The 13,915-nt window shown below is 40.7% G+C and overlaps 1 protein-coding gene across 10 annotated transcripts in view; it reads right to left on the reverse strand.

The window, feature by feature from the left end:
- Positions 1 to 13,915, reverse strand: part of PICALM (phosphatidylinositol binding clathrin assembly protein) — a 100,532-nt gene that overhangs the window by 71,288 nt on the left and 15,329 nt on the right. For all 10 annotated transcript variants that reach the window (XM_070749596.1, XM_070749597.1, XM_070749595.1 and 7 more), the window contains exon 2: positions 295 to 437. In XM_070749596.1, coding sequence (XP_070605697.1) covers positions 295 to 437 — 143 coding nt within the window. The remainder of the gene's footprint in view (positions 1 to 294; positions 438 to 13,915) is intronic.

Genomic DNA, 13,915 nt, shown 5'->3' on the forward strand with positions numbered 1-13,915 from the left:
CATCAAAATACACCAGTCTTCCTTTGTATGTAAATCGGATTGTGCTATATTCTGGTATTTTGCTGTTCAATCTGTATTTGTTAGCCCTTTCTTTAACTTTTTATTGTTTTTGAACTATTTTTTTCTCCCTGATGGAAAAGAAAGCCACCAGAGAGAGAGAGAAAGGACCCACACGTATCTCCAAAGCAATATTCCCCAGCCTAGCAACTAGCCATAATTGCTGGTAATTATAGGAAAGTGGGCTCTACCATGTTTCACAGGCAGTAATTGAAGTATAAGAGAAGCAGGTGTTACCTCATTTCCATGAACCATGAGATGGTGAGTTGTGATGAGAGATTTGAAGACTACTACCCAGCTACTGTTGGTTGTCCTTTCGAATAAGCTGTCTGCCAACTGTGGGATGTTTACGTTCATGTCATTTGTACAGAGTATTAAATCTGAAAAAGAAGGAAAATGCATATTGATATTTCAAGCAAACCCTATCTAAAGAGTGCAGAAAAGAGCAACAAAAATGATTAGGGGACTGGAGGCTAAAACATATGAAGAACAGTTGCGGGAACTGGGTATGTCTACTTTAATGAAAAGAAGGACTAGGGGAGACATGGTAGCAGTGTTCCAATATCTCAGGGGCTGCCACAAAAAAAGGGGGGGTGTATCAAACTCTTCTACAAAGCACTAGAAGGCAAGACAAGAAGCAATGTGTGGAAACTAAACAAGGAGAGAAGCAACCTAGAACTAAAGGGGGGGAATCCTGACAGTTACTACAATCAGTGGAACAGCTTTCCTCAAGAGGTTTTTAAGATGTTGGATTACCATTTGTCTGAAATGGTGTAGGATTTCCTAGGCAGGGGATTGGACTAGAAGACCTCCAAGGTTGCTTTCAACTCTGTTATTCTATACCCTACCAAGCTCCATTCAATTAAGAAAAGTTTCTTATTCCTCTAAGGCAGTGTTTCCCAACGTTTTTTGAGCCGCGGCACATTATTCACATTTACAAAATCCTGGGGAACATTGAGCGGGGGGGGGGTGTAACGGAACGGAGTCACCGACGGCGGCAGCTGGACGTGTTGCTAGACACCGTACATGCTGGCGTTGCGCTGGGCGTGGGGCTGGAGCCTCTGTCCCGGCCCAGCCAGCAGGCAAGTGCCAACCATACAATGCCAGCATGTACGGAATACAGCAACATGTCCAGCCGTCGGCGTCGGTGCCTCTGTCCTGGAGTTCTGGCTTGCAGCCGACCACCCTGCCGCCGCCCAGTGGCTACTGCCCGGTGCCGCTGCTTCCGCCACTCTCCTGCTGCCGCCGCTCTCCCGCCAGGCCTCAAAGCTCACCTGCTGCCGCCGCCAGGGAAGCTCCAGCCAGGCGGGGCGCTGCAGCTGCCGGAAAACTTGGAAGGCGCAAAGAAGGAAGCTCGGCTTCCGGTCTCACAACTTTTTGCTCTTCGCACTCTCAGCAAAAAGTTACGAGACCAGAAGCTGAGCTTCCTTCTTCGCGGCACAGCTGACCATGTCTCGCGGCACACTGGTTGGGAAACACTGCTCTAAGGTCCCATGAGCCACTAAGAAGAGCATAACTGGATTTCAACTGTGCCTCTTCCACAGAATATATTCTAGATCCCATGCAAAAGAATTCCTGTACAGGCAGACCTCAGCGTACGACCACATTAGACATTTCTGTTGCAAAATGAAACATGTGTTAAGTGAATTTTACGACTTTTTCCAGCCAGTGTTAATTAAGCGAATCCCCACAGTTATTAAATTAGTAAGACAGATGTTAAGTGAATCTGGTATCCCCATTGACTTTGCTTGCCAGAAGGTCGCAAAAAAGGTTCACGTGACTGCCTAAATGTGAGTTAGTTGTCAAGCACCCCAATGTAAATCATATGACCATGGGGATGCCGCAGAGGTCATAAGTGTGAAAAATGGTCATAAGCCACTTTTTTCAGTGCTGCTCTAACTTCAAATGGTCATTAAATGAACTGCTGTAAATCGAGCACTGCCTTGTAATAGTAGGAAAGCAAACATTAAGTAAAATCAGGAACTGTACTGCTCTAATTTTTACTGCTAAATTAAACTCCTGATGAAATTCACAGGGAGAAAATAGGTTTAAAACAGGAAGCTCAACCAGTGGATCATTATCTTTACATAATTTCTCAACACCTTCCTAAAAGACTATTTAAAATTTATATCAACAAAACACAGCTTTTTTTAGACATCTAGCATCTATTATGATAACATCTCTCATGCTACTGCTAGTAAAAGTGAATTATTCACTCAGACGTCTGCTTAGAAAAGCTTAGGGTTGAAAGCGGAGAATTATGTTTAGAAGAAGATAGAAGAATTAGAGTTTTTGATCGATTGTGGAACTATCTTCATGTGGCTAACTGTAGGTCTGAGGAGGCAATCACCTTTTAGAGTCTTGTTAACAACCTGAGAGTTAGAAAAACAGGTTTCTGGCCCTCTGTCAGCACTTAATTTTTAATTTAAATATCTGTTCTGTCGAACTCTCTGGTAGAATCCTCCCGAAAAGGCACAGGTACAATTTCAGACACACATGTTTGAAAATTCAAAGCAATGTTCTTTATACCGAAAATGCAAATAAACGAAGCACTCTTTTTGTATAGCAAAGAGCACTCATCTCCAAACAAACTGGTAATTTGTACAAATCCCTTATCAGTTCTGAGATACTTAGCTTGCAGCTGTGAGGCAATTCACAGTCCTTCTTTCACAAAGTGAAACACACTTTGTTCTGGTTTAGTTTCAAAGCGGGGAAAAATCAGCACACAAAGGTCAAAGTCAGCAAAGCAGGCACCAAACACAACGATCAGATAATCCTCCACAATGGCCAAACCCACAGGCTGCTCTTTATAGCAGCCTCACTAATTACCACAGTCCCACCCAACCACAGGTAGCCTCATTTGATAATAATCTCTCAGTTGTTGCTTCCTATGCATCGCTCTCCGCAAGCGTGGCTGTATCATTAACTCTTGTTCTGAATCCAAGGAGGAGCTAGATAATTGATCTCCTTCTCAGCTGTCTGCCACACTCTCCTCCTCCCTGTCACTCATGTCTTCTTGGTCAGAGGAGCCTTCGTCAGCGGATTGCACCAGGAACAAAACAGGCCTGCGGCAGGTGGATGTCTCCCCCACATCCACAGTCCTTGGGGCAGGAGCTGGGCCAGAGCTAACCACAACAATATCAGCCATTCTAGTTCCATGCAGTACCCACACAAGGCCAGGAAAAAATCATGGCTACCTTAAGGAACCACAGACAAGTGCAGCAAATCACACACTTCCACTTGGAAGTGTTTCTTTGCTTCAGACCCTAATACTAATGTTCTAAATATTAGTTAACTTCTAGTTTATGACATTGCTTAGCATTATCCATGGGCATTGGGGGCTCTTCTAGAACCTGCCTCCACAATGTAGATAAGTAGAGAAAAATAAGTGTTGACTATTAGGAATAATTAAGATGGTTTATACCAAGACCATTAGGAAGAATTAAGTTACTCTATAACAAGGTTAGAGAGATAGCCACCGATTTACTTAAGTGATTGAGCTGGTTAAAAATGTTAAAGAAGCATTACAACCATTTAAGACAATTTCACTGCCAAATTTAATGTAATGGCTTTAATGTCAAAGAGAAAGGAGAAGGAAGAGGAGGGCTCAATAGGAAAAGGAGGACATATGTAACTACAGGAAAACCTTTTTCTTAATATCTTATTTGAAGGAAATTTCTTTATGCGGAGGATTTGTTTCCACAAATGAAGTATTGGAACTATACATTGTCACCACTTCCTGAATGAGACCAGATTGCTTCCTCCCTCCAATTCTCATGACTAAATGCTAGCTTTCGATCTTGGTCAACCACACAATTCATTGAAAAGGCTGGCTTTGTTCATTTAAGGAATTTATATCCTGCCTTTTTTCCAAATATGTTCAAAGCCTAACCAAACAATGGAGCTCTATTATTAAACACAGTTAGATACATAAACATCTTAAAACACAATGAATAAAAAGCAATGCCCAGTATGTCTCAGAACTTTAGCATTCATGTCTGCTTCCACAAAGATTTGCTTAAATTAAAAAAACCGCTTTAATATGCAATTAGTTTCCGAAGAGTAATTTAGATTTGGTTTTTCAGTTTCCCATCTTCTCACATTTATGCAAGGTTATAAGAAAAGTGATGACAAACTAAATTTCTAATTTCAATTGAACCAAACTAAAGTTCATTAGCTTCCAATGTGAGGAATTACAATAATTCAAAACTAAAATGAATATCTCAAACTCAACTGCATTTGATTCTCCGTCAATTAAATTCAAACCTTTATTGTCAATGCACAACGTGTGTACAATGAGATTGGCCGAACCTCCCTTAGTGCACCGCCTGGACAAAGCAATTCATAGATAGGATTGTTCTTAAGCAATAGTATATGTTGCATTTTTTAAGTTGTTATGCTTGCTGCATATAGCAATAGCACAAGAGTTATATACTTAACGGTGCTTTACAGCCCTGTCTAAGCGCTTTACAGAATCAGCATACGGCCCGCAATAATTTGGGTCCTCATTTTACACGCCTGGAATGGATGGAAGGCTGAGTCAACCTTGAGCTTGGTGAGATTTAAACTGCTAAACTGCAGGCAGCCGGCAGGCAGCAGGAAAAGCCGGCAGTACGCCACGGAGTCTCACATATGCCCAAAATGTACCAAAGTTTGTAGGTATTATCCAGTAATTGGTTGTAGCTGGTACGGCTGGGATCAGGGTTCCGGTAGCAGAAATTGAGATGCACACGCACCTACGTGCTTCTGACAAATGCATGCACATACATTGTTGTGGTTAGCTCTGGCCCTGCTCCTGCCCTAAGGATTGTGGATGTGGGGGAGACATCCACATGCTGCAGGCCTGTTTTGCCCCGGTGCAATCTGCTGATGAAGGCTCCTCTGACCAAGAAGACATGAGTGACAGAGAGGAGGAAAGTGAGGCAGACAGCTCAGAAAGAGATCAATTATCTAGCTCCTCCTTGGATTCAGAACAAGAGTTAATGATACAGCCACGCATGAGGAGAGCGATGCATAGGCAACAACAACTGAGAGATTATTATCAAAGAAAATGAGGCCACCTGTGGTTGGGTGGGGCTGTGGTAATTAGTGAGGCTGCTATAAAGAGCAGCCTGTGGGTTTGGCCATTGTGGAGGATTATCTGATTGTTGTGTTTCGTGACTGCTTTACTGACTTTGACTTTTTTGTGTGCTGATTTTTCCCTGCTTTGAAACTAAACCAGAGCAAAGTGTTTTTCACTTTGTGAAAGAAGAAGGACTGTGAATTGCCTCACAGCTGCAAGATAAGTATCACAGAACTGATAAGGGACTTGTACAAATTACCAGTTTGTTTGGAAACAAGTGCTCTTAGCTATACCAAAAGAGGGCTTGGTTTAAGTGAATTTTCATTATAAAGAACATTGTTTTGAATGTTCAAACTTGTGTGTGTCTGAAATTTGTACCTGTGAATTTTTGGGAGGATTCTACCAGAGAGCCCGACAGAACATACATGCACGAGATTTGGCTGCTGCGCGTGAGCAAATGAAATCCCCCGTGAGGATGCTCTCAATTTTGATGATTTTTGGCTTTTTTTTTTACTTCTGCACATGCACGGAAGCAAAGAAATGACTGAAAATCAGCAAAATCTCACATGTGTGAGCATCCTCATGTGAGATTTTGCCTGCTGCACATGCACAAAAGCCAAATCTCATGCCGATGGGTGCATGTGTGCTTGCCAGATGCACACCCGCCCGCAATGGTCCCAGAGAGTGCACTGGTAGCAGCTGGCAAGTGGAACCCCCACCTGATATTATCCTTCCTATTTACTGGGATCGCTATGTGTGACACAGGTACGATTAACACGGGATTCTAGTCTATCCCATTTCTGAACAAGTAGCCCTCAACTTAAAAATGCAACTGAGCCCAAAATTTATGTTGCTAAATGAGAAACCTGTTAAGTGAGTTTTGCCCCATTTTTATAATTTTTCTTCCCCCATTTGTTAAGTGAATCAATGCAGTTGTTAAATGAGCATCCCCATTGATTTTGCTTGTCAGAAGGTCCCAAAAAGTAATTGCACGACTCCGTCATAAATATGGAACATTTGTTCAGTATCTGAATGTGACTCACATGAGCATGGGGATGCTGCAATGGTCATAAGCAGTGTTCTCTCTAAAATTTTTTTGGGGTGGGCGGAAAAGTATAGTGTCTGAGCGACAGTCCCTTCGGGACTGGGCGACACAGAAATAATAATAAAAATTCCCTCTCGGCTTCTGGGCAGGTTTGGAAAACTCTGAGTTGATGATGATTTTTAAGTGAGCGATTGCTCACTGCTCAGCTTAGAGGGAACTATGGTCATAAGTATGAAAAATAATTGTTTCAGTGCCATTATAACTGAATGGTCACTAAATGAACTGTCATAATTATTACTAAAGTCATTTATGTGAGTCTTTATGTGACTAAAACTAGAAAGAGCAATCCTATGAGGTGGCAAAGGTCAATTTGTGTAAATAAAGACTGTAGTACTTCATAACTAAGATTGCAATTTGAATGCAATAGGAATATATTAATTTTATGTAATTATTTGCTAAATTTATTGGCCATCTATTTCGCCATGGGCTGCTTAACTTGAATTTTAAAAAATGACATGACATGAAATATTATGCCTCTATGAAAGTAAAAGAAAGAGAAAAGATAATAAACCCCAATGGGAATAGTCTAACAATATGGAGCAATGTTGATGAATATATGCATGGAAATGAAAGTGTAGATTTAATTGCAATGATGTAATCCCTTGCTGAGTATATATAAAAAGTGAGACTCTTATTGGCTGCTGATAGTTTTATGCTACCTGACAGTGAAAGGTGATAATGGAAGAATCAGAAATAAACATTGGCAGAAGCTGTGTGACATTGTGAGAAAAAATGAAATATGGGGAACGGGAGTAAAGAGTAAGTACTGCAATTTTTGGTAATATAAGATGCACCTTTTTACTTCCCCAAGAGGGTGCATCTTATACACCAAATGTATCCACACTTACCCGGCCACCTCCACCCTTTGGCCTCTGCCTCCCAGTAATTTACCTCCATGTAGCAAACAGGAACAGAAACTGTTAAGCCAAGCAAGTCATTATCAAACTTCCTGACTCTCAGGTGACTGAGGCTGCAAGGCAAGCCAGGGGCTAAAATGAAAGTGAAACTAAAATTCAGTTTTAGATTTAAGGAGGCAAATTGGAAGAAATCAATTGCTGAATCTGAATGCAAGGAGGTAAGTTTTTTTAAAGACTGCTTTATTATTGTTGTAGACAACTTAACAAAAAGTAGAAGCTTTTTAAAATAAATGCTTGATCTGAAGAGGCCCGGTGTTATTGTATTTTCTTTTAAATAATAGAGAACAATGTATACTTACAGAAAGCCACATCAGTTTTAAAGTAAAAATATAATCTGAAATGTAACAGTATCCTGTTTTAGTATTAAGATAAGGCAGCCAAGTTAAAAACTTAGTCATATTTGGAGATTTATTTAAATAATTGGGAGAGGTTAGTGACTGCCTGTAACTGAACTCTGAAGCAGGTAGATTTCCCCCAAAAAACTTGCTTATTGAATACGTATTGGCACAGCCAGTGAAAACCAGTGAAAACCAACTCTAAAAGTTCCCAGTTTTTAGCCTAATTAAAAAAATAATTACCTCCCTAAATATCAAATTAGAAGATGAAATTAACCTTCCATTGGAATGAATGGAAAGTGAAGATAGAGGGTAAGAATGCTGCTTTGAATACAGTGGAAAGTAGGTTACACTGGGCCATCAAAGAGTGTGGTTTTTATACTAATGAACAAAAATGAGTGGAATGATAAAATAATTCAAGATATTTCCAAGCTGACCAAACAACACCCTTCCAGATGCAAAACAGCTGCTTCAAAGTCAAAATGAAGCTCTGCAAATTCAAAATAGTTCTGAACACAGAAACATTCCATATGAAAGGAATAGTCTGTATTTCTTAATCCAACAGAGGGACAACAGAATGATCTTCTAGAACAAGGGAAGGAAACTGAGATGACCCATTTCACTTCTCATTGTCTTTCTCTTTGGCTCTTTGAACTTTATGACTCCTAATAATTTGCCTACACCTTAAAAGTTTATCTGAGCATTTAATCATCTCTGAGGGCAAATCATTAAGCCAGGGCAACACGGTACACGTTTACATTCCAACTGTTCAAAGGGTAGATGCAAAAAGTGGTTAAAACCACAGAGATTTCCAACTTTTCCATATGAATAGACTAGACTAGATGCTTTATTATTACAGGTAATCTTTGATTTCTGACCTTAAAGGACCACATAAATTTCATCATAAGTCATGAGAAACGTTAAGTTCAGCACCCACCTGACCAACGTATTGTTTGTACCTTACTGTTATTATTTTTAGAAGTAACTCAAGGCAGCAAATATATCTAATACTTCTCCTTCCTCTTCATTTTCCCACAACAATAGCTCTTTGAGGAAAAATGGGAAGGAAGGAAGAGAAAGTGACTGGCCCAAAGTCACCTGTCTGGCTTTTCTGTTTAAGGTGCTACTGGAACTCCTGGTTTTTAGCACCATTCCTTAACTACTAAACTGGTTTACAGCCTCTTAGGCAGGGGTTGTTAAGTGAATTCCATGGTTATTAAGCAAGATAAGGCATCCCTATGATTGGTTTCCAGTAAAAATAAAATCATAAATTGCATCATGTGACACAAAATGCTGTAACTCGGTGGTTCTCTACCTGGGGATCGAGTCCCCTTTGGGGGTCAAATGACCATTTCACAGGGGTCACCTAAGACCACGGGAAAAGACTATTTTTCCATGGTGTTAGGAACTAAAGCTTCTAATCTGGCATCTTAGAACATATTTTTACAATCCAGCCAATCAGGCGTTTACAGTGGGGTGTCCCTCTGACCTTCCTGCCAATCTGCTTAAAGCTCTGTTAGGAGAACTGGCACTAGGCTTATGGTTGGAGGTCACCACAACATGAGAGACTGTATTAAGGGGTCGCGGCATTAGAAAAGTTGAGAACCACTGCTGTAACTGGTCTTAAAAGTGAGCCAGTTACCAAGCATTTGAAATGCAACTGGAACAGCAGAACTAGGGTACAGTAGAACCCCGACTTACGAGACTAATTGGTTCCGGAAGGAGGCTCGTAAGTCAGAACGCTCGTATGATGAAACATTGTTTCCCATAGGAAACAATGTAAAGTCAATTAATCCGTGCAACAACAAAAAAAAACCGCTGCCGCCGAACGCGGAAGTTAGCGTTCAGAGACAGCTGCAAAGCGGTGCACGTGTTTTAAAACGTCAGAGCCGGCCTGGGGGGCTCGGGGGGAAGCCCCCGAGCCCCCCAGGCCGGCTCTGACGTTTTAAAACACGCGCGCTGCTTCGCAGCTCTCTGCTGAAGCCGGAACGCTAACTTCCGCGTTCGGTTTCAGAAGACAGCTGCAAAGCGGTGCTCGTGTTTTAAAACATCACAGCCGGCCTGGGGGGCTCGGGGGCTTCCCCCCGAGCCCCCCAGGCCGGCTGCCACGTTTTAAAACACGCGCGCTGCTTCGCAGCTGTCTGCTGAATCCGAACGCAGAAGTTAGCGTTCCGGATTCAGCAGAGAGCTGCGAAGCGGCGCGCGTGTTTTAAAAGGTTGCAGCCGGCCTGGGGGGCTTGCCAGCACCCCCCCAGCCCCCCAGGCCGGCTGCAACCTTTTAAAACACGCGGGATACGAGCGCCAAGGAGCTGTCTCCTGAAGCCGAAAGCGGAAGTTAGTGTTCGGCTTCAGGAGACAGCTCCTTGGCGCTCGTATCCCGAATGTGAGCTCGGGAGGCGAACAAAAATGTCGCTCCCCTCCCAGCTCTTATCTCGAGTAGCTCGTAAGTAGAGCTGCTCGTATGTCGAGGTTCCACTGTATAAGGATCTTTGGGGAAGTTTGTAAGGTTTTTTTTGATATACACAGTAGTTATCTTATTGTACATTTTCTTACACATTCTTTTGACTAGAATTTGAATGGATCCTTCCATCTTCATAATATTGTTGCCATCAACAATATTATCAGGCTGGATTAAATATTCCTTGTTTTGAGGCCATGAGCCTCGGAATACTACCGTAGTTGTTAGAGAAAGTGGGAGGTGGGGACTGCTGTTTTCACAAAATGCCTCCCGTTTCATAAACTCATTTCTGATTGGGCATTAGAAATCAGAATTATGATTTGGAGGAATGTCAGTCTGACTCAGCAGCGGGGGTTTTCATGTGCTTTTGATGATAAGCATCAAGACACGAGCAAGTAAATTTTTAGTCTACAGGAAACACATACTGATTTTTTAGTAATATGGGTCTACCTGGGCAAATATAGGAATAAAAATCCAATTTGAACTGGATTCACTAGACTTGTAAATAGGCCAGATATCCAGCAGAATGAGCAAGATGACATGTACAAAGGTCACACAACACGGGTAACAGCATTGTCATGTGAACCGGAATATCTCTGTTGCAACTTTTAAGCCTTGCTTTTTTTAATCAAGCAATAAATTACTGTTGTGTTTTAATTGTAATTATCCAGAAAAGTCTCAAATATTCAGTATTCAATTCCCACTATTCACCAGACAACCAATACAAGTTGGGAAGTAGTAAATGGAGTGTGATATCCTTTCATACACTTTTCTAATGTTTTTTTAAAAGGACATCATACAATGCTAAATGGAGATGTATTGACAAAGACAAAGAGCATATTGTGCATCAGATGAATGCAACTACTCATAAAGAAATATAGTTAATATTTGAGTTACATGAAGTAGGACAAATATTGGCACTTGCATGCTGCCCAAGAGTAACAGCTTCATAAAATACAGCAACTACAGTACTTTCAAAATAGAAAAAATACATGCACAATTGGACTTTCTATTGATGCCACTAGAAACATCACATCCAGAAAACAAATTGGGAAATCAAATAATGCCCCCCTCCAAAAGCAGAGATTGTAAACGCCCCATCACTTGACATATTCAAAAGGAAATTGGACTTTTAATTTAATGTTTCCAAATGTAAAATAATGCACTTGGGGAAACAGAATCCTCAATCTGAGTATTGTATTGGCAGTTCTGTGTTAGCAAAAACTTCAGAAGAGAAGGACTTGGGGTAGTGATTTCTGACAGTCTCAAAATGGGTGAACAGTGTGGTCAGGCGGTAGGGAAAGCAAGTAGAATGCTTGGCTGCATAGCTAGAGGTATAACAAGCAGGAAGAGGGAGATTGTGATCCTGCTATATAGAGTGCTGGTGAGACCACATTTGGAATACCGTGTTCAGTTCTGGAGACCTCACCTACAAAAAAATATTGGTAAAATTTAACGGGTCCAGAGATGGGCTACAAAAATGGTGGGAGGTCTTAAACATAAAACTTATCAGGAAAGACTTAATGAACTCAATCTGTATAGTCTGGAGGACAAAAGGGAAAGGGGGGACATGATCAAAACATTTAAATATGTTAAAGGGTTAAATTAAGGTTCAGGAAGGAAGTGTATTTAATAGGAAAGTGAAAACAAGAACAAGGGGGCACAATCTGAGGTTAATTGGGGGGAAGATCAGAAGCAACGTGAGAAAATATTGTTTGACTGAAAGAGTAGTAAATGCTTTGAACAAACTTCCAGCAGATGTGGTTGGTAAATCCACAGTAACTGAATTTAAACATGCCTGGGATAAATATTTATCCATCCTAAGATAAAATACAAGAAATAGTATAAGGTCAGACTAGAGAGACCAGGAGGTCTTTTTCTGCCATCAATCTTCTATGTTTCTATGACTGCCATCGGGCTGGGGTGGTGTAGAATTTTCGGCTTGAGCAGGAGGTTGGACTTGATGACCTGCAAGGTCCCTTTCAACTTAAATAAACAAACAAATAAATGGCAGTAGCTTTTATACTGTTTCCACGATTACATTGCAAAGTCCATTAAGTCATCAGAGCCAACTCAACTTAAAGGAAACCTCTACCGTAGTTACCTTTTTTTTTTTTTACTCAAGGGTGTGGGAAGCCTTAAAAGAGGCAGAATGTTAAGAGGTTGGTCTTTATGGAGTGAAGATTTTGCATCCAATTCAGAAAGACTCTGCCAATTTATTCATAAGCAAAGAGACTCCAAAATAAGCAAAACAATTAGGCAAGCTGACAAGATTAACTCAGACAAACACCTAGGATTTGCATTTCCCCTTTTCTCTGAAGAGCCAGCCATGACCCGTACATGACCCCATAGGAATCTGGCAACAGCTATTAAAATATTAAAGGACACTTTCTTATACAGGAACAAGCATCTCAATCACAAAGCCCCAAAGAAGGTATAAAAGCTGATCTATCCCAACCCCATTTGGTTAGCCACCCCAGAAGTCATAGAAATTTCTGTAAAACCAAATATAAGCAGAGGCCTTCTTTCCTGCAGCCAGCCTCCATTTTATTACCAAAGTCTTTCTCCCAGCTTGGAACCAGACTGGATTTTTATTCATCAAAGGTAACTGAACAAAAGTTAATATGCATCACTTCAAAATCACTAGATTTGCTGTGTCGCACATAATATTTTTTTTCTAAATGGCAACAGGCCATATGATGATCTTTCTATCCTCAAATTATAATGTACATTTTCTTGAGATTCTTTTTTGTCATTAGATAGGAAGCAGGAATTATCACATTAAAGGAAAAGTATACAATTATCACTAAAAGGAAAAATACAGAAGAAACCAGCCTTAAATATGGGTTTGTTTAGTAAACTAGAATTTAAACCTCAATGTCAATTTTCCACGAACCAGGGATCTTGGAAGTTCAAAGCATCCTAAAATAAAATTACCAAGCGTGGCTAATTCTCTCTTTGGGACACATAAAAGAAATAATGGCCCTTGGGAAGGCACTTTCCTGTTATTAATATTCTACAAAGTTATGATTTATCAACTCTGTAACAGTGTACTCCAGTCCTTTCAACAGTACCAGTACTAAGAAAAATAAACCCCAAACAAAAATAAAAAGGAAAAAAGAAAGGAAATCTACTAGTCCGTGGGAACTGGTCCGAATGGAGAGGAACCCACCCCTGAATGACATGTCACCAGATATAGGTTTAGGTTAAATCCTATAGATGAGAAAAACTTTCTGACAAGTGAAGTATTAAGAGACACAAGTTTGGAAATCAAAAATGCTAAAAGGACCAGGGGTTTAAGACGGCAAAGCATGCAGCTGATCAAAGTTACATTTTCTTCCTGTTATTAAAAAGGAGATGAAGACCTTAGTTGTAATTATAACTTTTCTCCTAATTATCATCCTGCACATTCTCAGCAGAGGCGTTAAGCAGTCTTCACTGTACCAAGCACAACATCCGATGTTTGCTTTTGTTTATTACTAGTGGTTCAAATTTCTAAACTGTCCAGGTCTTAAACAGAATGTAGGTGGGGCCCAGACAATAGGTTCAATACAGAAATACAGGTAATCCCCAACAATTCCTTCAGTGGCCAACAAAGTTACGATAACAATGAAAAAAGTGAGTTTTGCACACTTACAACCATTGCAAAAGCATCTCTGTGGGCATGCAATATAAAATTCAGATGCTTAGCAAGTGGCTTGCTTGCTTACTTTTTTGGATTTATATGCCGCCCCACTCCGAGGACTCAGGGTCGTAAATGATGGCACCAGTGTCCTAGGATCACATGATTATTTTTTGCAACCTCCTGACAAAGCAAGTCAATGAGGAAGCCAATTCACTTAACAACCGTATTATCATTAAGTTCATTTAATTGTTCATTTAACAGCTATAGCAAGAAAAAGTCATAAAATGGGGCAAAACTTCATTAACAACCGTCTTGCTTAGTAACAAAAATTGTGGGCTCAAATGTGATTTTACGTC

Source organism: Erythrolamprus reginae, chromosome 4 (assembly GCF_031021105.1).
Source record: "Erythrolamprus reginae isolate rEryReg1 chromosome 4, rEryReg1.hap1, whole genome shotgun sequence".
In the NCBI taxonomy this organism is placed as follows: domain Eukaryota; kingdom Metazoa; phylum Chordata; class Lepidosauria; order Squamata; family Dipsadidae; genus Erythrolamprus; species Erythrolamprus reginae.